General features: G+C 56.6%; 2 protein-coding genes, 1 long non-coding RNA gene and 1 pseudogene across 4 annotated transcripts in view; 2 read left to right on the top strand and 2 right to left on the bottom strand.

The window, feature by feature from the left end:
- Positions 1–658: 658 nt before the first annotated feature.
- Positions 659–1620, bottom strand: LOC132481440 (melanoma-associated antigen 10-like; annotated as a pseudogene).
- A 7572-nt stretch (positions 1621–9192) lies between these two features.
- Positions 9193–10667, top strand: HSFX4 (heat shock transcription factor family, X-linked member 4). Its single transcript, XM_060086374.1, is given in 3 exon segments — positions 9193–9661; positions 10052–10347; positions 10350–10667. Coding segments are annotated over 3 exon segments (1083 nt in total).
- An 80-nt stretch (positions 10668–10747) lies between these two features.
- Positions 10748–16012, bottom strand: EOLA2 (endothelium and lymphocyte associated ASCH domain 2). The gene is made up of 4 exons (XM_060087318.1): positions 15877–16012; positions 14916–14987; positions 12375–12655; positions 10748–11564 (listed from the first exon to the last, which is right to left on the bottom strand). The coding sequence occupies exons 3-4, from the start codon at positions 12625–12627 to the stop codon at positions 11341–11343; spliced, it is 477 nt and encodes a 158-aa protein (XP_059943301.1). The 5' UTR covers positions 12628–12655; positions 14916–14987; positions 15877–16012; the 3' UTR covers positions 10748–11340.
- Positions 16013–16899: 887 nt separating this feature from the next.
- Positions 16900–23896, top strand: part of LOC132482197 (uncharacterized) — a 109357-nt gene continuing 102360 nt past the window's right edge. For both annotated transcript variants that reach the window (XR_009530880.1, XR_009530883.1), the window contains exon 1: positions 16900–17616. This is a non-coding gene — a long non-coding RNA (uncharacterized LOC132482197). The remainder of the gene's footprint in view (positions 17617–23896) is intronic.

The following is a 23896-nucleotide window of genomic DNA, read 5'->3' as shown; positions in this document are numbered from 1 at the left end:
TCCGTGGAGGTCGGCGGAATAAACAAGCCAGTGAGCAGGGGGCTTATTGACTCAGATTAATTTTCAGCTATTTCTTAAGTGAACGATGTTAATCTGATATTTACACATACATATATGTATGCATATTACTTTTGGAAAATGACAGATGAGAAGGCACAAGAAGTAAGAATTAACTAACTTGTACTTTTATTCCTCTTTTTCTTGACCTCATCCATTGCATTCTAAAGTTCTTTCTTATTTCCAAGAGATTCATATTCCAATGCCATGTTATCTTGTTCAGGGTCACAAAATAACATGGGAATCTTACAGTTTCCTTTACACAATAGCAAAACTCTTGTCGTTGAACCGAATTAGTGCAAATACATGTGTGGTTAAAGTCATTCACAAACTTAGATACTGAAGCTCATTAAGCCTTCTTTCAAGTGGAACAATATTTGACAAATTCCTAAAGAAAACAAAGATGACATTCCATGTCATCAGACACAACAGGAACCCAAAGATGCTGCACACCGGGTTCCCCCCTCTGGCCCGGGCCCTCACTGCTTAGAAGGCTGACCGCTCCCCCTTCAAACTCAGAGTGAAGGATCAGCCTCCCTTCCTGCCCCACGGGAGAAGCTGCTGGACGTGGGCCTGGAAGGAGCCTGGCTGCTGCTCTGGCTCAGGCTCCCTGTTCCTCATCGCTCACACCCTCTGCACACAGGGATGGGAAGGACCTGGAATCCCATCCATTGACCCAGAGCAGATGCTACAGGACCGGACACTTGCTGGTCTCCACATGGGCCCGGGGACCCCAGAGGTACTCGTAGCAGGCGGGGTCACTGTGGGGCACCTGCCGGTACTCCTCGTATCCCTCCTGCACCCACACTTTGGTGAGAGCTCCCTGGGCTCCCCATAGATGCAGTGCTGCTTCCCTGCATACACCCCCATGATGCTCAGCACTTCCCAGACCTTCTCCTCAGGGGCGTGGTTGCCCTCTAGGAGCATCAGGCCCAGGAGCAGCACCAGGAAGCCGGCCTTGGGCATGCTCGGCCCATCGCCCAGCACTGCATCACAGGTGAGGCCCAGGGTGGGGACCAGTTCGTACGTGCACTCGCGGGGGTCCACCCTCTTCACGTCCACGCCAAACACCAGCTGCATGCACTCGCAAGTTTCTCTGAAGACCACAGGGAAGTGGTCCCGATGGTCACAGAGGATGATATCCAGCATCTCCGCCTTGGAGGTTGGCTCCCTGGTGCGATACTTGAGGAGCAGGAACACCACCAGGTCAGCCACCTTCAGTGGTAGTGGGTCTAGGTGCAAGGGATTAGCATCTTCCTGGTCATGCCAGGTGCTCGGCCCTTCCTCATCTTGGGGGCTGAGGCCGTCGTCTTCAGATTGGCTCCAAGGAGGGGTGGCCCTGGCAGTGGGGGAGGGGCTCTGGGGGGGACTGGGTTCTCCAGCATCAGCCACCTCCTCCAGGGTGTCCAGGAACAGGACAGAGTAAGAAGAGGAGGACGAGGAGGAGGAGGACGAGGGGGATGCGGCCTCCTCCCCGTCAGCCCCCAACAGCTGCGCCTCCACCGGGCCCATGGCCGGGACTGGGGTCTGAAGGTCTGCCTCCGGCTGGCGGAGCTCACTCATCTCGACCAGGGGCATGATGACTGGGGTCGGGCCGCCGACGGGAGTGTGGGCAGGGGTGACAGGTAGGGACCACGGACCTGGGGGAGAGAGGGCGTGTGAGCGGCCTCGGCGGAGAAAGGCACCCTGGGCAGCTCTGACAAGAGTCACTTACAGGTCTCGTCTTCAGGGGTGCCCTCGGGCCTCACAGGGGCGCTCCTCCTGGGCGGCCTGTCCCCTGCCAACCTGAAGAAGGAAGTGAGGGGGCTCCTCAGGGTGCAGCCAGCACGGCCCCAGGTTCTGGGGCTGAACAGGACGGTGGGGTGACTCGGGTGTTGTGGGGTCCCCTCTGTTCTGGGAGGGGGAGCCCCTGGGTACACACTCAGGGCACGCACCTCCCTTTGACTTCTGGCACTGCCTGGACCTCCTCTGCTCTGTGGCCTGAGGACACGGTCCTCAGACCTGGGCCTTCACCTCCCGGTTCTTGGAGCCCCTGTAAGAGGGATGGAGGGGGCACCTCTTGTGTAGACTGTGGCACAGCCCTGGGCCCCTCGGTGCTGGCAGGAGGACTGGGCTGGACTCTGTGAGGTTCCCACTGTCCTGGCGTGGGTGGCCCCCTCTGTGCTCACTCAGGGCAGGGCCTCCCCTTCCCCCTGGCAGGGCCTGGGCCCTGCTGTCTGCTGTCCTGAGTCAAAATTCTCAAGACAAATTCCCTGCACTGAAAAGAAGTGTGGGGCCCCGAATACTGGCCACACCTGCGCAGGGGCTAACAGGGGTCACAGGGGACAACCAAAGTCCGTGGGGTCCATCTGTGCTGGGACGATGGCGGTCGGCTCAGTCTGCACCTTGACACCCTGCAGGGCCTGGGACAGCCCCCTCTGCTGACTGTGACCAACCTCCTTCAGCCAAGGCCTCACCTCCAGAAGACACCAGGAGAGGACGTGAGGGCCGTCAATGCTCTCACCTATTCTGGGACACCCACGGGTGACAAAAGAGGCAGGGCCGGCTGGGCTCCAAGTCCTCTGTGTGAGGAGGGGTCTCCCCAGTGCTCACCGCGCCCCCTGCCGGAGCCTGAGGCCAGACCCACGGAGCAAGGCCCCCTGGCCGAGACCAGCCGTCTGGATGAGGAGGCTGGCGTACGGGCCCTGCGGGGGTTTCCAGGGCTGGCTGGAGGGATTCCTGTGGGCTCCCTCTTTGTGGTGAGGGTGGGGTCCCCTCACCCCTCCCTCAGGGTCTTCACCTTGACTCCTGGCGGCTCTGGGGCTCCTCCCGCTGCTGAGCAGATGTGCTCCCTAGATGCCCCGACGCCATCCTCCCACGCCGGGTCCCCCCTCCCCAGCAGGCTGCCCTGACCCCACGCAGGGTGCCCTCTGTTCTGGAAGGCTGCGTCCTCAGTCCGGCCCCAGGATCCTCGCCCCTATTCCCGTGGAGCCTGACCTGACCCCTGCTGACCGATTCCCCCTGAAGCCTGAGCCGCTCAGCACCCCCAAGCACGGCGCAGCAGGAAGGCACGTCATCCCAGCCTCCCTGCCTGCGCTCCCGTGGGGGACAGGGGACAGCCGGGCCCCTGGGGTCACTGCTCTCAGGGAGCTGGGGACCTACAGCTCTCCACGAGGGTGGATCAGGCCTTTCCCGCCCTGGCTCATCCTGGGGCGCCTCACACACAGGCCTTCTCCACCCCCCCGGGCCTGAGCCTCCTGACCCCTCAACCCAGACCCTCACCGGGTCCAACCTGCGAGGCTGCCCTTCGGGGGTGGCACCTGGAGCCAAAAGCCCAGGCCCCAGGGGCACAGCAGGGGTGGAGAGAGTCCCCGGGGTTCTGGAGTCCAAGTGCCGACCCTCCCTCAGGGTCTCCAACTAACGTCCCTGCAGGTCCAGGACTGGACCGTCTTCATCCAGACGCCGCTGCTCACACCAGCTCCCCATTCTCTCTAGGTCCCGGATGCAGAAGTTGGGACACACCTCGTGTGCTCATGCCACCCAGGGCCTCCCTGGCCTGGCAGCAGGGGCGGGTTTCAGTGGGGTCCCCTAAGTGCTCCCTCAGGGTGCTCACTCTCACTGTGGGCTCACGTGACTCTCCCCCTCCCACCCTGAGACCCCGCCCCTCATACCAGGTGCCCAGTCTCTGTGGGACCCAGATGAGGAAGTCAGGACAGGCTGCCACCTGTTCATCACACCATGGGGCTTCCACAAGCTGAGGCCAGGGACAGATTTCTCCAGGACACACCACATTCCACCCACGTTCTCGGGTCCAGGATCCCCTCAGTCCTCCCTCAGGGTCCTCACCTTGACTCATGGTAGGACCCGGGATTCTCCACTCTCCCCAGTGGAGGCCCCGCCCCTTATCCCAGGTCCCCAGCTTCTCTGAGGCCCGGATGTCAGGAAGTGCTGCACGTGCTCATCCCCCCCTATGGCCTCCCAGGGCCAACTCTGTTCTGGTGTCCAGGTTTCCTGCAGTCCTCCCTCAGTGCTCTCAACTTGACTCCACGCAGGACCTGGGATTCTCTCCTGTGCCCGCCTGAGACCCCGCCCCTTATACCCTTCCCTAGCCTCTTTGAGACCCCGCCCCTCACACCTGCTCCGCAGTCTCTGTGAGACCCTGACCCTTATACCCTTCCCCGCCTTCAGCCCTGGGAGGCCCTGAGGCGGGCTGAGCACTTGGCAGCGAGTGCTGACTTACGTATCCGGGTCTCAGAGAGGCTTAGGAACAGGTATAAGGGGCCGGTCTCAGGTGTGCTATGGCCAGAGTCCCAGCTCCTGGGCCTCACCTACCATGGGATGCTGAGTGACAGGCCGAGCGTGCACAAGACCAGCCTCCTGGTGCTGCTCCTGGGCCTGATCCTCCTGGAGGACGACTTTGTTGCCCCTGGGGAGGAGGTCTGGGGAGCACTTAGCAAGATTGGGGTGTGTGCTGGGAGGGAGCACTACATCTATGGGGAGCCCAGGGAGCTCCTCACCAAAGTGTGGGTGCAGGAGGGCTCCGTGGAGTACCGGCAGGTGCCCCACAGCGACCCCGCCCGCTACGAGTTCCTCTGGGGTCCCCGGGCCCACGCGGAGACCAGCAAGTGGCAGGTCCTGGAGTATCTGCTCTGGGTCAGTAGCTTGGATCCGATCCCAGGTCCTTCCCATCCCTGTGTGCAGAGGGTGTGAGCGATGAGGAACAGGGACCCTGAGCCAGAGCAGCAGCCAGGCTCCTTCCAGGCCCAAGTTCACTGGTAGGAAGTGAGGTTGGTCCTTCACTCTGAGTTTGAAGAGGGAGCGGTCGAGTTTCCAAGTAGTGAGGGCCCCTGCGAGTGGGGGGAACCCGGTGTGCAGCATCTTTGGGTTCCTGTTGTGTCTGATGACATGGAATATCACCCGTGTTTTCTTTAGGAGTTTTTCAAACGTTATTCCTTTTAATGGAAGACTAAACAAGCTTCAGTGTCTAACTTTCTGAATGACATTGATTAGAATGTGTTTATAATTACCCAGTTTAAGAACAAGAGTTTTGCTGTTTTGTAAAAGAGACTGGGAAATCTCCCATTTTGTTTTGTGACCCTGAAGCAGATAACATAGAATTGGAATCAGAACTGCTCTGGAAATGTGAAAGTACTTAGCAGTAATATAGATGGGGGAAGAATTAGAAAAATAAAAGTAATCGTACTGAGTTTTTGCTTCTTATCCTTCTTGTCTGTCATTCTGTAAAACTAAGCTATCTCTGTTTAGTTGGATTTGCACGGTGATTTACGAAAAGTATGAAAAAATTGATTTGAGTAAGTAAGCCCCCTGTTTTCCGGCTTATTTATTCGGCAGACCTCGACGGAGCCTCTGCTCTCCGGAAGGCCCTGTGTTAGTAGCGGGAACGCTAGGAAAAGCAGGACACACCACACGAAGAGTGATGGCCTGGGAGCTGCAGTCACATGAGGAACGTGGTGAGACATCCCCTAAGTCCCACAGAACAAGTCAACACGGGACGAGGCGGTGAGGCTCCAGGAGCGGGTCCTGGAGGGTAAGTGCCCCAAGCCAGGGCAGTTTGGGGCTTTGGGAAGTGGGGCTTCCTTCTGTGGGAGGTGATGGTGATGAAGCTGGGTGGTGGCAGCAGCCAGACCTGCAGGCGGTGTGACTTGGGTATGGGGGGAAAGTCTGAAATGCGACATTGCTGTGAGGTGTTCTTCTGGATCACGGATAAACCCGAGAGAAATCTCATACTCGGGCAGGAAGGAAGGGTTCCTGGCTCTTGTCACATTGCTGTTGACCATAGTGAAGAAGTAGGTGTTATATATGCAACATCTGGAGAAATGCGGTCACACTCCCTTGACGTGATGCCCAGAAGTCCGTGGACAGGCCCTCTTTTCCCTGTTCTGGGGGGGACCAGAACCCAAGGTGTTAATTAGCTTTAATCATTATGGTGACTGTAATTTGGCAATTGTAATCAAGGACTCGATGTCTGGTGGGGCTGAAATGAAGCAAAGGAACGGTTTGGATGGAAGAGCATCTGGGAGGGATGCAAAGCCTTGTTCCTTGATTCTACTTCCTGGAGCTTCGTGTTGTATCCCACTGGGAACACTCCTCCCCACCCAAATTTAACACATCCTCTAACTGGGAAAATTTACTTAGTTTTATTCATGAAACATCTTGTTTGGCTAATTAGCTTTTCCACATCCTATTGAGCTGCATATTCTCTGACATGACCGGGACAAGAAACCTCCCAACCAAATGCCAGAGGAGAGAGGGGAAGGGTCTGAGGCCAAACAACACGAGAAATAACTGCCCATCATCAAAGTTCCAACAGACGCCAGGCCCTGTGAGCTGCTTTACGTAGCTCACACACATCCCTGCAGCCCAAGACAGGGCTCATCACACCCATTCGCTTCACAGGTGAAGAACCCGAGGCCACGGGGCTTGAGAATCTTCCCAGGATCACGTGCTGGTAAGTGACGGGGTGGGGACCAGAGCCCTGGTCTGAATTCCTCTCGAGCCCAAGCTGTTCCCACCCACCCCAGCCCGTGGCTGACCTTCTGACTGGCGATTCATTGCTCTTCTCAGTGTTACACGGTGTCTTTCAGTTGACAAAAAGCAGGCCCAAGAAAGGAAGGTGCCAAGGAGAAGCAGAGACAGTGCGGGGCTTGTCTGTGGTTTGTTGAGATCTGACACTGCCAGGTGCCGGCATTTCTGTCCAGTCCCGGCACCTTCCCGTGTGACGGCGCCCTGTCCCTGCTCCTGCCCTGGGGCCCTCCTGTCCAACGGGAACCCGGCCTGCTGAGCTGCTCATGGCTGAGCCACAGGGAGGGAGGGAATGAGACTGCCTGGGACTGACTGTAAGGCCCCAGTGCCTACTGGGATAAGGCCCCTCCAGGAGCCTCCGCAGATACTGGAGGGAAGTTAATGCTGGCAGACACCCCGAGACCCTGGCGGCAGCGAGGGAGGGGAGCGGCTGGAGGGCCTCTGGGCTGGGGGCATCAGGGTGCAGAAGCCAAGGGCAGGGGCTGGAGGGCGAGGCTGGGAAAGGCAGGCCTTGGACGTCACCAGGGCTTGTGCCTGCCCAAGTGAAAGGTCCCGAGACCCGGCTGAGAAAGACCCCACGGTGCCACACAAACCCACTGCCGGGGCCTGGCTGGCACCTGGGAGGGAGGGGGACCAGGAAGGAGGCAGCTCCTACGGGACGCAGGGGGCGAGGGAGGGCCCGAGGAGGGGGGCAGCAGGCAAGGCCACGCAGGCAGGCTCGCCCAAGGAGGCCCCAGCCTTCGGGCCCCTTCTGAGGAGCCACCGGCGGCCTCCACCAAAATTCGCAGCCTCCGAGGTCATGTCCCTACAGGAGGACATGACCTGAAGAATGCTTTGTAAACCAGTTTAGAAGCATAAAGACCAGGGAGCAGGCCCGAATCTAGGCCTGGGAGCTCCATCCAGGATGCCAGTCCTTAGGCTGAAAGGCACCTCGGGAGATCCTCTTCCACACCCTCTTAGCTCTCCCCTTTCAGAAATAGGGCAGTGGCGCCCACAGAGGACAGATGACCCTGCTTAGTGGCAGAGCTGGGACAGGGACCTAGGATCCTCGCAGACGGGCCTTTCCAAGGTGCCACTCTGTCCCCTACACAGTGACTATGAAGGACAAAGTCGCCCACAACGGCCAGAGAACGCGCATCACCAAACCCACCAACCTATCCTCCCACCTACGGTGAAGACGGACGACTCTCACTCGGGTTTCAGCACGTCCGACACCCAGACCCTCATCTATTTCCAAATGCACGTGGACGGGGGCTTCCTCCGGTCACGTCTAGGTTGGCAAGTAGGAAATTTCCTTGGGACTGAGTCCGTGTCATGTAGGCCCATTCAAAAGTGTCTAAGCTGAAAGCAAACAGAATCATTCTATGTATCCTCAAGGTAACAGTGGGACAGGGCCCCGGGGGTGGAGGTGGAGGGGGGGCAGGTGCGGGCGTGGGGAAGGAGAGCAGGCCTGGCCTGGGAGCGCACCAGTGAAATGCTTGCTTTCAATGGGACAGGCTACACGCTGAAGCCCCAAATCAAGTCCTTCAAAGGGCAAGTACCCACGGAGACCCAAGGTGGACGTGGGAGGCCAGGATCGGGGGGGAGCAGAAGCCAAACCACCCCACTGCGGAAAGGAAACAGGGCTTTCGAGGCAGCCTCCAGGGAGGCTGAATCCGACGGTCTGGGAAGGCGATGGGAAAAGGACACACGCAGGTGTTCCAAAAGTGAGCGCTCTTGGGCCATGAGAAGGGCTTCTACGGGAAGAAATGGACGCTGAAGACAAAGCCTCTGTGATCCGCACAGGGATGAGGTCTGGGGGCAGGCAGAGCTCAAAAGGAGGCTCGATGCCCAGCGGAGGGCACGTGGCTATGCCCTCCCACGTGGCATCGTGGGCAGGGCTGTGTCTGAGGTGCTTGGGGAACATCCGAGTTGAATGTGAGGTCACGCACAGCCCTAGTCGGGGACAGCTTGACCTGGGAGGCAGGAAATCGGGACTCTTTGTTTGGGCCCATCTAAGCGGGACCGACCAGCTGGCAGGAACAGCTGCAAGCGACCAGAGCTGGAAGGGGGATGGGGGGGTGGGCACCGACTCAGGCTAGGCCAACCAGCCCGCTAGGGAGCCCTCCCATCTTCTGGGAGGGACAGTCGCCAGTGGCCCACGTGATCCCTGTGGTCTCAGTGGCAACCAAGCTACGCCTCGCCAGGGCCTGGCCCTTGAGCAAATCAGAAGCCAGCATCAAGGGATGGCAGTGGAGACAGGATCACGTTTCTCAACCCATCCGGGGCCTAGCCCCTTGAAACAAGGTGCCTGGCGGCAGACGGGAGTCTTTCCCGGGAACTTGAACCACGCTTTTTGAGACTTTTAGAAAAAAAGACAGACGCCGGGGACCCCGTTCCCATCCCCTCCCACACACTTGGCCAAGGCTCCCTCTCCAGACCGCCTCTGTGACATCACGTGACCAATAAAGAAGACTGCGACCTAAGTGGCTGGTTGCCCCACTACCGAGATTCTAGAAGCTTGCAGACAGTATTTATTTACTGGGCATCCCTGCTCTGGTAAAAGGCATTTCTGCCCTGAGAATTCAGTGATACGGTCTCGGGTGGAGAATGCTCCCAATCTAGACTGGCTCCATGGCTAGTCAGAGTAGCGATGAGCTGTGTACAGCCACGCTGGGCCCATCGGCTGACGCAGAGCCAGCAACGTGGGTCCCCTCTCGTGCGTCCCCGGATCCAAATGTGGATTCAAGGGAGAGTTCGGAGAAGCAGGGTGACCAAGCCGAGAGCCCAGATCCTGGCTCCCAAGACAACCCGCCACCACAGGGCCCAAACAACGGTGTGGCCAACGAGAGTATCCTTGAGCTCTCCTTCCCAAGAAAGCTCTGGAGGATGGTGGAGGATTCCACCTTCACCTCTGAGCGCTGGAATGACGAGGGAGACATGGTGATCATCGAGGAAGACCTCTTCCAGAGGGAGGCTCTTCACCGCAGAGGCGCAGACAGGATTTTCAACACAGACAGCTTGAAGACTTTCATCCGCCAACTGAACCTGTACGGATTCAGCAAAATACGCCTGACCGGCCGCTCTCCAGGGAAGAAGAGGCTGACGGGAAAGTAGAAAGCCCTTCCGTTGCCCATGTTCTCTTGTTATTCGAGCCCCTTCCAGGGAGGCCAGATGGGCCACGTGCTGAACGGGTTTCATTTCTGAGAATAACTTTCTTCAGCCACAGCCCCTGCGAGAGGACCTGCAGGTGTGCCCACAGACCCTCTCGAGAGGCCACGAGATGTCAGGTAGTGACAGTAGCACCTCGACCGAGGCTCACCTCGGGGAGCTCTAGGGAGCGCACACTCCAAGGCGGGATAACCTGCCAGGAACTTAAAGAGACCTTTCCTCCATAGTCAGATAAGACCATTATGATGGACGGGGGCGGGGGGGGGGTGGGCGGGGAGGAATGGGTATTTTCTCCCAGAATGGCTCAAGTGATTCGTTTCATTTCAGATCTACCGCAGCTCCAACTTTCAGAGAGACAAGCCTCTGCTCATTGAGAACATTCAGAGAAAAGGCAACCCGGGAGCAACCGCTCAGCCCGGGATCAGCGCAACAGCCCCAAAGAGAAAGAAGCCAGTGGCTGCTACCAGACGCTCCCCACAAATCCATTACAACAATTCCACCACCCAGAAGAAAGCCCCAAGTGCTCAGAGGCCCAGCGGTACCCAGTCTTTCCTGTTCTCTAGCATGTGCTCTATGAGCGGTGGAGCGGGATGAGCCAGGGAAAACCATCGCCCCAGTGGGCGCGGGGCAGTCCGAGTGGGGAGGTCACTCCCTGGAATGTCACTTCTGTGCCCCCAGCTACCGCCGGAAGGGACGGCGCCAGGGAACTGCCCGCCAGCTCCACGGTTTACCCGGCTTATGGCTTGGAGATGTCTCTGTACAGCTGTTTCTCCCTCCTGCTGGCGGCCCTTTTAGCCACGTCCACAAACAAGGTCCCTGAGGTGGATGAGGAGCAGGAGGGCTCCGCAGATTGCAGGCGTGCACACTGCCATCTGCCGCAGAAGAGACGCGCCCTTCCAGCCGACACCTGGGGGAAAGCCCAGCACCTTCAGAGGTAACAACCCCTAGAAAGCTTGCTGACAAATGACCCCAAACCCCACAGAGAAGTAAGAGATTTCCACAAAGTGAGCGACAGCCCTTCTCACTTTGCTGTCAGAGCTGTATTTAGGAGCCTCTCTTCGGACGTGAAGTGGCCGGGCAGCACGTCTAACACACACGCTTCGCGAGCCAAGGGACACTTTACAACAGGGCCAGAGTCACCTGCAAGGACAGACCGCGCCCTGTTTCTGGGCCCGCGGTCCTCTCCCGCGTGCACGAGGCCCGCCACCAGCCTTCCCCCATCGTTCGTTCCCCAGACGCACTCCAAACATCTGGGAGTTCTGACCAGGACAAAGAGGGGAAAACGCTAACCGGTACCCTCAAAACACATTTCTCTCAACCACCCAGAATCCGTAGGGCCAAAACGAGTGGCACTGCCATCTTTGCCTAAAGGTCAAAGTCCTCGAGACTCTATCGCTGAGCCCAGAGTGGCATCGCAGGAGGAGAGTCCCAACCCGTCCCCGCACCAGGTGGGCACGTCTGCTTCCGTGAACAGCACGGAGCGGGCAGCGCTCCCCAGGGGAGGGCCTATTCAGACCGAACCAGACGTGCACGTCCAGGGCGTGAAGGTGAGCGGACGGTGGCACGATGAGCTGGTCTCTCCATCACCTTCCTCTCGAGAGCCCATTCTGGTCAGGCCTCCTGCCCAAAGGGGATCAGGTGCTCGGGGATGTCCACCTGGAAGACGTCCTTCCCGCCTCTCCCGGGGACAGGCTGCAGCAGCCAGCGGGGGTTGGCAAGCGCAGTCAGGTACTTCTGCCGCAGGTTGGGCAGCAGGGCTTGATTCTCCAGCTCCGCAACCTCGTTGGGACCTAAGTTTTCTGGGCACAGCAAAGTGTCCCCAATGTCAACCAGCCCTGTGCACAAAGACAGAAACACACAGATGGAGAACAAGGTGATTCAAAGTCACGACCGCTAGAGACTAAGACCACGTCATCGAGGGGACCCGGCGAGAACTGGGTCCCTCTGGCTGAGCATTTCCCACCTGCCAACCTCGGTTCAGGGAATTCAGGGCGAGGCCGAGGGAGGGAGGGAGAGCAATGAAAAGGAGAGGTCTGGTCCTCCATGACCCCACCAAGGCCCGGGCAGCCCCCAGCCCGACCGCTGCAGGCAGCAGGTACAGTTCAGGAGGGCCCCCGGCCGCCGCTGCGGGGAGCCTATGGGCAATCAGGTCCCTGAGCGATTCACTGGGGGCCAGCAGTTGATGCGGGACCTCCCCCCCGCCGGGGGGCTTAGGGGACTTCCTCAGGACGCCGCGGGCAGCGGGGGTGAGGCAGGCACGTGAAGCCGGGCGGGCAGCCTGAGTTCCCAGGTCCCCTCACACGCAGCTCTGGCTGCCATGCTGCCTCCCGCGGGCTCTGCCACGGCACACAGACACACGCGTGTACACGTGCGCGTGCACACCTACACACACGGAGACGAGCGCCACGGGCAGAGCCGGAGCCACCTCTGCCTCTCAGAGCACAAAGGGGGACTGAGGCCCAGAGGGGCGGGAGGGGACCTGGGCCCGCCGACCCCCAGCCCAGGGATCTTCCCGGCCCCTCCGAAGGTGAGGTGCCTCAGGAAAACTAACCCTAACCCCACACCGACCGGTTCAAAAGAGAACGAGGCGCCGAAGCCCCGGGTGAGACCCTGGGGGGCAGCCCCGGGGCGCGGTCGCCACTTGCCGGCTATCACTCCACGGCCGAACTTCTCCCCGTCCTGCAGCAAGGCCTGGATCTGCGCGGGGCTCATCCCCAGCCTCTCGGCCAGCAGCTCCCTCCAGGCCGCGTCCTCCCAGTCCCTGTGCGCGATGTGGATGGCCAGGGTGCGGTGCCGCTGGCCGCTCAGCACGGGCCGCCACCGCGTCTCCAGGGTCTTCACCCCATTTAAGATGAAACCCGCATAAGGCTGCCGGAAGGACAGGCAGCCGAACTTCATCTCCCAGAGCTCCCAGGGCCTCACGCAGCTGCGGAAACACAGAACCGTAATGGTCAAGGAGCCTGACGTGCCGGCCTCCGAGCTCGTGACCCGTGGGCCTGGCCTCAGCCCCGTGGGCCCCCCGGGCGCCAGCCCCTTCCATATCCGTCTCCGCGCCGTCAGCTGACACGGGGTGCCGACCGGGGGGATCCGTCCATCAGATGGAGTCCGCGGGGAGCTCACAAGGGAGGCCGGGACAGCGAGAGACAGGCGTGTGGGCAATTCCACGACAGAGGGCACTGGGCCCCGGGCAGCAGAGAGGACGGAGGGAGGGCCCCTTGGCTTCACAGCCCAGTGGCCGGGCTCTGGCCCTCTCCTGGCACAGACAGGGACAGTCCTGGGCCTGGCTTCTCCCCTGTCCCCGGCCCCGCAGCTCCCTGGCCCTGCCGCTGCCCATGATCTGCGGATCCCCCACCTTACCCCAGGGCTGCTGAGTGCAAATCCTTGGCAACCAACCTTGGCTCGGCCCTGGGGACGCCCTGGCTCTCACATGGCCCTGCCAGGTGTCTCTTCCCCGTGCCTTGGGAGCCACCCTCCTCCCACCCCTTCCTGCACCACCGCTTCCACCCCGGCCCGGAGCCCGAGAAAGGATACGTGATGGCAGGAACTATTGGCACTGGTGCGCGCTCCGTCTCCACGCCAGGACCTGGGACGGGCACCATCCAGGGATCATAGATTTCAATCCTCAAATAACCTGGGAGGTTACTGTCACCCCGCTCTGCAGCTGAGGAGGCGCCGAAGGATAGAGAGACAGCGCATGGTTCCAGGGGACCTGACTCCACGCACCCCCGTCCTCGCCTGCTTTCCTTGTACCTGGGGTGGCGGGGGAGGGTCCCCGCTCGCTGAGGACAGAGGAGCAGGGGAGCCGCGGGCCTGAATGTCAGCCGGGTCACGGCACCGCATGGAGCCTCCACTTCCACGTGGCTGTGAGGACGGGTGACAAGGCCGCAAAGGCAGCCAGCTCAGGACCTTCCAGGGCTTTCCTGCCCCGAGCAGGGCGGAGCCACATTTCTCTCCAGGGCCCATGAGGCCCCACATGATCTGGCTCCTCCCCCTGGCTGCCTGCTCTCCTCGCCCCTGGATTCATCCCCTGCAGCCATGAAGGCCTTCCTTCCATCCCTGGAACGTTCCACGTGTGCTCCTACCTCAGAGCCTTTGGAGGGTGTTAGGGGTCACACCGTGCCCCTGAAATTCACGTGCTGGAATCTCAACCCCAAGTACCTCAGGGCGTGACCCTACCTACAAAGCAAAGGTCTTCACAGGGGTGATCAAGGTCAGATGAGCTCATTAGGGTCGACCCTCCTCTAACAGGACTGATGTCCCCATAAAACGGGGCCAGTTAGAGACAGACCGGCACACAGGACAGCCAGCAAAGCCCCGGGAGTGAGGGGGGTGGGACGGGACAGATTCCCTCCGCAGCCCTCACAAGAGCCACCATCAGCGGCACCTAGATCTCGGGCTTCTGGCCTCCAGAACCGCAAGGCAATACATTCTGTAGTTCAAGCCACCCAGACTGTGGGACTCTGACACGACTGCCCGGGCAAGCGATCACAGAGGGTCAGCCCTGTCCTGGATGCCACTCCACGCGGGGGTGGGGGATGACTTCTCCCCTCACAGCACCTCGGGAACACTGCTTCACGTCTGTACGTCTCCATCTGTCCTATTTTCACCGCCCACACTGTACTGCGTCGTCGGCTGTCCCACAGGTTGCTGACTCTTCCCCCTGCCGATGGGGACTCACAGACTGCTTGGCACATTCTGCCCCTCTAGACACTCAACATGACCACACGCTCGCTAACTGAAGCCCCGGGTCGGAGGAGGCCCACGTCACACGGCACACATCCCGAGATGCTGACACACGCCAGCAAACGGCCTTCTGCAAAGGCTCCCCCATGTACACTCTGCCAGCCACGGGCGAGGCTGCCGTGCCCTCACGCACTGGCGGGCCCCCGAGCATCATCATCCCGCTTAACCTCTGCCAACCTGATGGGTGACAAAGGGTCGCCCTCCTCACTGCGTTTGGGTTAGTTACGAGGGAGGCTGGCCAGTCCCTGGGGCCTGGCCGTTTCTCTGGCTCCTACTGGGGTGTGTGACTGGATCCCAGGCTTGCCCGCGGTTTCCGCCACTCAGCTTCTCAGCCAGCCCCTTCCTCACGGGCGCCACCAGATCACAACCATGGGACCCGAACCGTGTGGGCGGAATCCCTGGGGAGAATCCCTCGGGAAGAAGGGGGCTGAGTGCCCTCCTACCTCTCGACGCAGAGGGTGCCTGCTTGGCGGCCAGAGGAGAAAACACTCTTCCACTTGTCTGGGTGTATTCACCTGCACGAGGACCAGAGGGACAAGGAGAAAAGTCATCAGCCACAAGACAGCAATGCTGGCCAAGGAACCACAACGGTCTTCTCCTCGGCAGGGACCGGAGACCACCAGGACCCAGGAGGGCCCAACCGATGAGAAACACACGTGCCGGCTCCCTCAGGGTCGGTTCTGCTCATCAAGGCAACGGCCCCGTGTCCGCCCGGCTGGGTCGGGAACCCCACGATGCCTCAGCCCGCAGCACAGAAGCCCATCCCACAGGACTGACGGTGATCCTACAGCCCAGCAGCTCCCGCATCCAACAGGAGAAAACGACACTTCTCCTCACAGTGCCACGCGGGAAGGATCTGGAGAGCCCCACAGTCCGTGACCCTCAATGGACTCCTGGGTGGGCCCCACCGGGAGGGGAGCCACGGACAAGCAGCTGAGCCCCGCAGGGCAGGGAGGTGGGCTGGGCGGGGTGGGGGTGGGGGTGGGGCAGGACTGCGGGCGGCAGGTGCGTGTGGACCAGCGCATCGCGGGACACACACGTGGAAGGATGGCGGGCGGGGACGGTGGCGTTGGAGGGGACAGGAAGGTGCGGCCTCGGCCGCCCCGCGCGCGCTCCCCGACGCAGAGCCCGGGAAGCTCCCGCCCGGAGGTACCGTCCGCGGGCGCGGCGGGTCCTGGCTCCTTGCGGGCGGGGCGAGTCGCGGGCACGCTGGGACAGCCCGGCTGCGGCCACCGGGCAGGACGGTCGTCCGCCTCGGGGAACCGGGACCGGTGACAGGTGCTCGCGCCCGCAAGCGCTGACGCCCCTTATTTCCGGGGTGAACGCATGCACGTACACACGTACGCACGCACGTACGCAGGCACGCAGGCACGCAGGCACGCAGGTACATAGGCACGAACTTACGAACAATCGCGCATTCGCCGCAGGCTCCGGCCGCTAGGAGACAGAGTAGGAGCCGCCAGGCCGTGCGGCGCACAGAAGGCCAGGCCGCTCGGAGGCTCGAGACCGGCGGCGGGGAGCGGCACCCGGAGGAGGACCAGGAAGTGGGCGGGGGCGCGGGTCGGAAGGGAAGGGGCGGGGCTGTGGCGAATAGCTGGGGAGGAGCTGGGGGAGGGGCAGGGCGGGGGTGGGAGGAACGGGGGGAGGAGTATTTGGGGCTGAAGTGTGGGAAAGAGCTGGGTGAGGAGGAGCTTCTGGAGGAGGAGGCAGAGCTGAGGAGGAGTGGGGCGGAGCTGGGGAAAAGCCGGGCACGTGCGGGGCGGGGGCGGAGCTGACAGGGATGGAGCTTGGACCCCTGGGAACCCATGGAGGGTGGGCGAGGCCAGCCCAGCTGCGGAGGCCGGGCGGTGCCCTTTTGAGTCCCTTGCCTTAGGCGTCCAGTCCGCGCCGCAACAGTCGGCAAGGGTCAAAGTGGCAGCGACCCAGGGTCCTTAGCGACCGAATCCGAGCCTCAGAATGGACCCCAGGGGACAGGGAGGCGGGGTGGGGGGGAAGATGGGGGATGGGGAGGGCCAGCGGGAGGGCGGGGAAGGGAGCGGGAGGGGGACAGGGCGGGGCCTCTGGGCTGAGGCTAGCACCTCTGGGCTGAATGCCCAGGCCACCTCCTGTCCAAGCCACCCTGGGACTGCTGGCCGTGTCCTGAGGGACAGCCTTTATCTGGCCTTTTCTGAGGTGAGAAGGAAATTTCTCACTCGGCTTCCTGTTGCCCCTGGGACCTGGCATGTCCCAAACAAAGCCAACTTCCCCTTCAGAGCAGTTTCCTGTCCTCTTCCTCCCAGTGGGGGGGCGGGGGCGGGGCCTCAGCCCACTCAGTGCCGCCCACCTGGCTCTGCTCCTCCTGGCTTTGCTTACCCGAAGCCCGCTCTCCCTCCCATTTCCTTGGTGACCCAGTCCTGTGTCCCTGCCTCCCAAGTGCCTGATGAGAATAAATGCTCCTCTTTCTGTCCCCACTGCTACTGGCTGACTTCAGGCCTCATGACCTAGGCCCGGTGCTGTCACCTGAGTCTCCCCACCGGCCGGGACGCCTCCTGTCTCTCCTCCCCCAGTGGGTGCCCCACAGGCCATCGGTTCCGTGTCACACCGCACATCTGTCCTCGTCAACCCCGGACTGAAAACCCTGCCAAGCACTCTCCTGGTTAAGCCCCAACACCTCCTTGGTGCCCTGGGAGGGCCTTCGAGTGGCCCCAGCTCTCCGTCCTTGTCGCCCAACATCCTGGGTGCCTGTGCTGTCCCTGCACGCTGCGCGCACGCGCTCTGCGGGTCTCTACCCTTCGGCACGCGCGGTTCCCGCTCCTGGACCCCTGGTTCCTCTTGTCCTGGCAAGCTCCTGTCCTCCTCCCAGGCACAAGTGTAACGTCCCCTTCTCCACCTGCCGCGAGCGTCAGGAGCTCCCGTCCGGGGTTCTGGCAGCGCCCTGTGCCTTCCTGCTGCCTTCCTTCGCTGGGCTCTTCTTCCTGCGCTGGAGCTGCTCTCCAGGAGTCCTGGGAAGACAAGGACAGGCTCTTACTCGTTCCTGGAAGCCCGGCGCCTGACACAGCTGCTGCTGAGGGGACGTTGGCTCGACAGCGCACTGCTTTCTCTTGCAGCGAGCTGGCCTCCTGTCTCCTTGCAGAAGCCCGAGGAAACAGGACTGCCGGCCCCGAGGTGAGGAGCGGAGGGTGCCTTCGTGGATTTGAGGCCTCGGGCCTGCGGGGGACCTGAGCGATCAGCAGATCCAGCTTCCTCCATGCCCCTCCTCCCCTCCTCGGCTCCTCGCCCTAAGAGTGGTTACCAGCTGCGTCCAGACACCCCAGAACCTCGTCGGAGTGGTTTCAAATCATGAGGGAGGGTCCCGTGAATGGTGGGTGGGCTGCTGGTGTTCCAGAACTAGAAGAACTAGAACTTGCCCGGTGAGCTAGAGGCACGTGATAGGTGGCTGCTGGTTGGGGGACAGCTGTGATGGCCCTCCCTAAGGACTCCCTTCTCTGACCCTCCCCTGAGTGCTGAGAGGCGGGGAGCCCCAGGGCCCCCGGGGCGGGGGAGGTCTGGGGTAGTGGCTGCCAGGCCAGTTTGCTGCCGGATGGGCGGGCCCAGGAGGAATGGCCTGGCCGTGTTGCAGGTGGGCGTGGGACGGTGTTTGGCTGCCCCTGTGAGACGGACCCCTTTGCAACTCAGCCTTGATCTTCAGTACAGGTAAGTCAGCGCCGAGCCTTAAAACCATCTGATTTCTGACTTCCCGGTGACGGTTTCTCCACCTGCTGCTTCCCACACCCTCCAGGAGCAAGGTCCCGGCAGGAACAGGCCTTCTCTCCCTTCTGTCTGCTCATCAGGGTGTCAGCCGTGGCCTCCAGCCTGGCTGCTCCTGCCTTCCGCTGCTCGGGCTCCTGCTTCCTCCCAGCCCCTGTGACTGGGCCGCAGCCCACATCCCAGAAGGGAGTCTCCTCTTCAAGCTCCGCTTCTTCCCCAGACACGCTTCTGTCCCCGTGAGGCACCCCGTCTTCCTTCTAGGAAGTCCTCGTCGTTTGCGCCACTGCTCTTTGGGGGACGGTGCCCCGAGGACATCGCCTCCTCTCGGAGCCCAGGGCACCTGCTCTGAGTCCACTTCCCTTTCTGACCCCCTGCCCGTGGCACCAGCAGACCTCACTGTCCCTGCGACCCATCTGGGCACTTGCCTTTGCGGCTGCATCCCCTTCTGGTCCCCGGTGGCCTGGGTCCCTCCAGCCCCGCACCCCAACTGTGTCTTTGAGGCCCGGAGAGGGTTCCAGTTTGCTCCTGCTGCTCGTTTGGGGGGCACCACCGGTGTGGGACGGGCTCGACCCAGAGTCTCGGTTTCACTAGTGTCCTCCTTGGTAGGGCTGGTTTCCTCTCTGAAACGCCTTTGGCCCATCTTTCCACCGAGCTGCGTGTCTGTCCTTTTTGTGCCGAGTCGTGGGAGCTCCTTTCGGGGTCCGGGTACTAATCCCGCCCTGGTTGTTGGTGTTGCAGATGCCTCCTCTTGCCCCGTGGGGGCTGGTTTCCTCCTCTCTTTGAAGGCCAGCTTTGGACTCCGCATGCACCTACACCTTCTCCGACTTGTAAGTGCCCCACACGTCAGAGCGTGTCCCGCCGGCCCTCCAGCTGGAGGCTGCCGTCCACTCCCAGGCCCGCCCCCTGGGGCTAGTGGTCCCCGCGGAGACGGTGCCCTGGCGTCCAGCGCTCTGCCCGTGAGAAGGGGCTCCTTCTTTTTTTTTTTTTTTTTTTTAATTAGTTTCTGCTTTATAACAAAGTGAATCAGTCATACATATACATCTGTTCCCACATCCCCTCCATCATGCATCTCCCTCCCTCCCACTCTCCCCATCCCTCCCCTCCAGGCAGTCACAAAGCACCGAGCTGATCTCCCTGTGCTCTGCGGCTGCTTCCCACTATCTATCTACCCTACGTTTGGTAGTGTATATATGTCCATGCCTCTCTTTCGCTTTGTCACAGCTTACCCTTCCCCCTCCCCATATCCTCAAGTCCATTCTCAAGTAGGTCTGTGTCTTTATTCCCGTTTTACCCGTAGGTTCTTCATGACATTTTTTTTCTTATATTCCATATATATGGGTTAGCATACGGTATTTGTCTTTCTCTTTCTGACTTACTTCACTCTGTATGACAGACTCTAGGTCTATCCACCTCATTACAAATAGCTCAGTTTCGTTTCTTTTTATGGCTGAGTAATATTCCATTGTATATATGTGCCACATCTTCTTTATCCATTCATCCGATGATGGACACTTAGGTTGTTTCCAGCTCCGGGCTATTGTGAATAGAGCTGCAATGAACATTTTGGTACATGTCTCTTTTTGAATTATGGTTTTCTCAGGGTATATGCCTAGTAGTGGGATTGCTGGATCATATGGTAGTTCTATTTGTAGTTTTTTAAGGAACCTCCATACTGTTCTCCATAGTGGCTGTACCAATTCACATTCCCACCAGCAGTGCAAGAGTGTTCCCTTTTCTCCACACCCTCTCCAGCATTTATTGTTTGTAGATTTTTTGATGATGGCCATTCTGACTGGTGTGAGATGATATCTCATTGTAGTTTTGATTTGCATTTCTCTAATGATTAATGATGTTGAGCATTCTTTCATGTGTTTCTTGGCAGTCTGTATATCTTCTTTGGAGAAATGCCTATTTAAGTCTTCTGCCCATTTTTGGATTGGGTTGTTTGTTTTTTTGCTATTGAGCTGCATGAGCTGTTTATAAATTTTGGAGATTAATCCTTTGTCAGTTGCTTCATTTGCAAATATTTTCTCCCATTCTGAGGGTTGTCTTTTGGTCTTGTTTATGGTTTCCTTTGCTGTGCAAAAGCTTTGAAGTTTCATTAGGTCCCATGTGTTTATCTTTGTTTTTATTTCCCTTTCTCTAGGAGGTGGGTCCAAAAGGATCTTGCTGTGATTTATGTCATAGAGTGTTCTACCTATGTTTTCCTCTAAGAGTTTGATAGTGTCTGGCCTTACATTTAAGTCTTTAATCCATTTTGAGCTTATTTTTGTGTATGGTGTTAGGGAATGATCTAATCTCATACTTTTACATGTCCCTGTCCAGTTTTCCCAGCACCACTTATTGAAGAGGCTGTCCTTTCTCCACTGTACATTCCTGCCTCCTTTATCAAAGATAAGTTGGCCATATGTGCGTGGGTTTATCTCTGGGCTTTCTATCCTGATCCACTGATCTATCTTTCTGTTTTTATGCCAGTACCACACTGTCTTAATTACTGTAGCTTTGTAGTATAGTCTGAAGTCAGGGAGCCTGATTCCTCCAGCTCCTTTTTTCGTTCTCAAGATTGCTTTGGCTATTCGGGGTCTTTTGTTTTTCCAAACAAATTTTGAAATTTTTTGTTCTAGTTCTGTGAAAAATGCCAGTGGTAGTTTGATAGGGATTGCATTGAATCTGTAGATTGCTTTGGGTAGTAGAGTCATTTTCACAATATTGATTCTTCCAATCCAGGAGCATGGTATATCTCTCCATCTGTTTGTATCATCTTTAATTTCTTTCATCAGTGTCTTATAATTTTCTGCATACAGGTCTTTTGTCTCCTTAGGTAGGTTTATTCCTAGATATTTTATTCTTTTTGTTGCAATGGTAAATGGGAGTGTTTTCTTGATTTCATTTTCAGATTTTTCATCATTAGTGTACAGGAATGCCAGAGATTTCTGTACATTAATTTTGTAACCTGCTACTTTACCAAATTCATTGATTAGCTCTAGTAGGTTTTCGGTAGCATCTTTAGGATTCTCTATGTATAGTATCATGTCATCTGCAAACAATGACAGCTTTACTTCTTCTTTTCCGATTTGGATTCCTTTTATTTCCTTTTCTTCTCTGATTGCTGTGGCTAAAACTTCCAAAACTAGGTTGAATAAGAGTGGTGAGAGTGGGCAGCCTTGTCTTGTTCCTGATCTTAGTGGAAATGGTTTCAGTTTCTCACCATTGAGGACAATGTTGGCTGTGGGTTTGTCATATATGGCCTTTATTATGTTGAGGAAAGATCCCTCTATGCCTACTTTCTGCAGGGTTTTTATCATAAATGGGTGTTGAATTTTGTCGAAAGCTTTCTCTGCATCTATTGAGATGATCATATGGTTTTTCTCCTTCAACTTGTTAATATGGTGTATCACATTGATTGATTTGCATATATTGAAGAATCCTTGCATTCCTGGAATAAACCCCACTTGATCATGGTGTATGATCCTTTTAATGTGCTGTTGGATTCTGTTTGCTAGTATTTTGTTGAGGATTTTTGCATCTATGTTCATCAGTGATATTGGCCTGTAGTTTTCTTTCTTTGTGACATCCTTGCCTGGTTTTGGTATCAAGGTGATGGTGGCCTCGTAGAATGAATTTGGGGGTGTTCCTTCCTCTGAAATTGTTTGGAAGAGTTTGAGCAGGATGGGTGTTAGCTCTTCTCTAAATGTTTGATAGAATTCGCCTGTGAAGCCATCTGGTCCTGGGCTTTTGTTTGATGGAAGATTTTTAATCACAATTTCAATTTCAGTGCTTGTGATTGGTCTATTCATATTTTCTATTTCTTCCTGAGTCAGTCTTGGCAGGTTGTGCATTTCTAAGAATTTGTCCATTTCTTCCAGGTTGTCCATTTTATTGGCATAGAGTTGCTTGTAGTAATCTCTCATGATCTTTTGTATTTCTGCAGTGTCAGTTGTTACTTCTCCTTTTTCATTTCTAATTCTATTGATTTGAGTCTTCTCCCTTCTTTTCTTGATGAGTCTGGCTAATGGTTTGTCAATTTTGTTTATCTTCTCAAAGAACCAGCTTTTAGTTTGGTTGATCTTTGCTATCGTTTCCTTCATTTCTTTTTCATTTATTTCTGATCTGATCTTTATGATTTCTTTCCTTCTGCTAGCTTTGGGGTTTTTTTGTTCTTCTTTCTCTAATTGCTTTAGGTGCAGGGTCAGGTTGTTTACTCGAAATGTTTCCTGTTTCTTAAGGTGGGATTGTATTGCTATAAACTTCCCCCTTAGAACTGCTTTTGCTGCATCCCATAGGTTTTGGGTTGTCGTGTCTCCATTGTCATTTGTTTCTAGGTATTTTTTTAATTTCCTCTCTGATTTCTTCAGTGATCACTTCGTTATTGAATAGTGTATTGTTTAGCTTCCATATGTTTGTATTTTTTACAGATCTTTTCCTGTAATTGATGTCTAGTCTCATAGCATTGTGGTCGGAAAAGATACTTGATACAATTTCAATTTTCTTAAATTTACCAAGGCTTGATTTGTGACCCAAGATATGATCTATCCTGGAGAATGTTCCATGAGCACTTGAGAAAAATGTGTATTCTGTTGTTTTTGGATGAAATGTCCTATAAATATCAACTAAGTCCATCTTGTTTAATGTATCATTTAAAGCTTGTGTTTCCTTATTTATTTTCATTTTGGACGATCTGTCCATTGGTGAAAGTGGGGTGTTAAAGTCCCCTACTATGATTGTGTTACTGTCGATTTCCCCTTTTATGGCTGTTAGTATTTGCCTTATGTATTGAGGTGCTCCTATGTTGGGTGCATAAATATTTACAATTGTTATATCTTCTTCTTGGATCGATCCCTTGATCATTATGTAGTGTCCTTCTTTGTCTCTTCTAATAGTCTTTATTTTAAGGTCTATTTTGTCTGATATAAGAATTGCTACTCCAGCTTTCTTTTGATTTCCATTTGCATGGAATATCTTTTTCCATCCCCTTACTTTCAATCTGTATGTGTCTTTAGGTCTGAAGTGGGTCTCTTGTAGACAGCATATATATGGGTCTTGTTTTTGTATCCATTCAGCCACTCTGTGTCTTTTGGTGGGAGCATTTAGTCCATTTACATTTAAGGTAATTATTGATATGTATGTTCCTATTCCCATTTCCTTAATTGCTTTGGGTTCGTTATTGTAGGTATATTCCTTCTGTTGTGTTTCTTGCCTAGAGAAGTTCCTTTAGCATTTGTTGTAAAGCTGGTTTGGTGGTGCTGAACTCTCTCAGCTTTTGCTTGTCTGTAAAGGTTTTAATTTCTCCATCAAATCTGAATGAGATCCTTGCTGGGTAGAGTAATCTTGTTTGCAGGTTTCTCTCCTTCATCACTTTAATTATGTCCTGCCACTCCCTTCTGGCTTGTAGAGTTTCTGCTGAGAGATCAGCTGTTAACCTGATGGGGATTCCCTTGTGTGTTATTTGTTGTTTTTCCCTTGCTGCTTTTAATATGATTTCTTTGTGCTTAATTTTTGACAGTTTGATTAATATGTGTCTTGGTGTATTTCTCCTTGGATTTATTCTGTATGGGACTCTCTGTGCCTCCTGGACTTGATTAACTATTTCCTTTCCCATATTGGGGAAGTTTTCAACTATAATCTCTTCAAATATTTTCTCAGTCCCTTTCTTTTTCTCTTCTTCTTCTGGAACCCCTATAATTCGAATGTTGGTGCG

This window comes from Mesoplodon densirostris, chromosome X (assembly GCF_025265405.1).
Source record: "Mesoplodon densirostris isolate mMesDen1 chromosome X, mMesDen1 primary haplotype, whole genome shotgun sequence".
In the NCBI taxonomy this organism is placed as follows: domain Eukaryota; kingdom Metazoa; phylum Chordata; class Mammalia; order Artiodactyla; family Ziphiidae; genus Mesoplodon; species Mesoplodon densirostris.
The sequence above is the reverse complement of the archived record's forward strand: the minus strand, read 5'-3'. Positions and strand labels throughout refer to the sequence as shown.

What these genes read in the sequence shown, in the direction of transcription:
- EOLA2 (XM_060087318.1), bottom strand. Translation starts at nt 12,627, where the DNA reads ATGAAGTTCGGCTGCCTGTCCTTCCGGCAGCCTTATGCGGGTTTCATC. An exon ending in CGGCCGTGGAGTGATAGCCG is followed by an intron (nt 11,565 to 12,374) that starts GCAAGTGGCGAC and finishes CTTTGTGCACAG; the next exon opens with GGCTGGTTGACATTGGGGAC.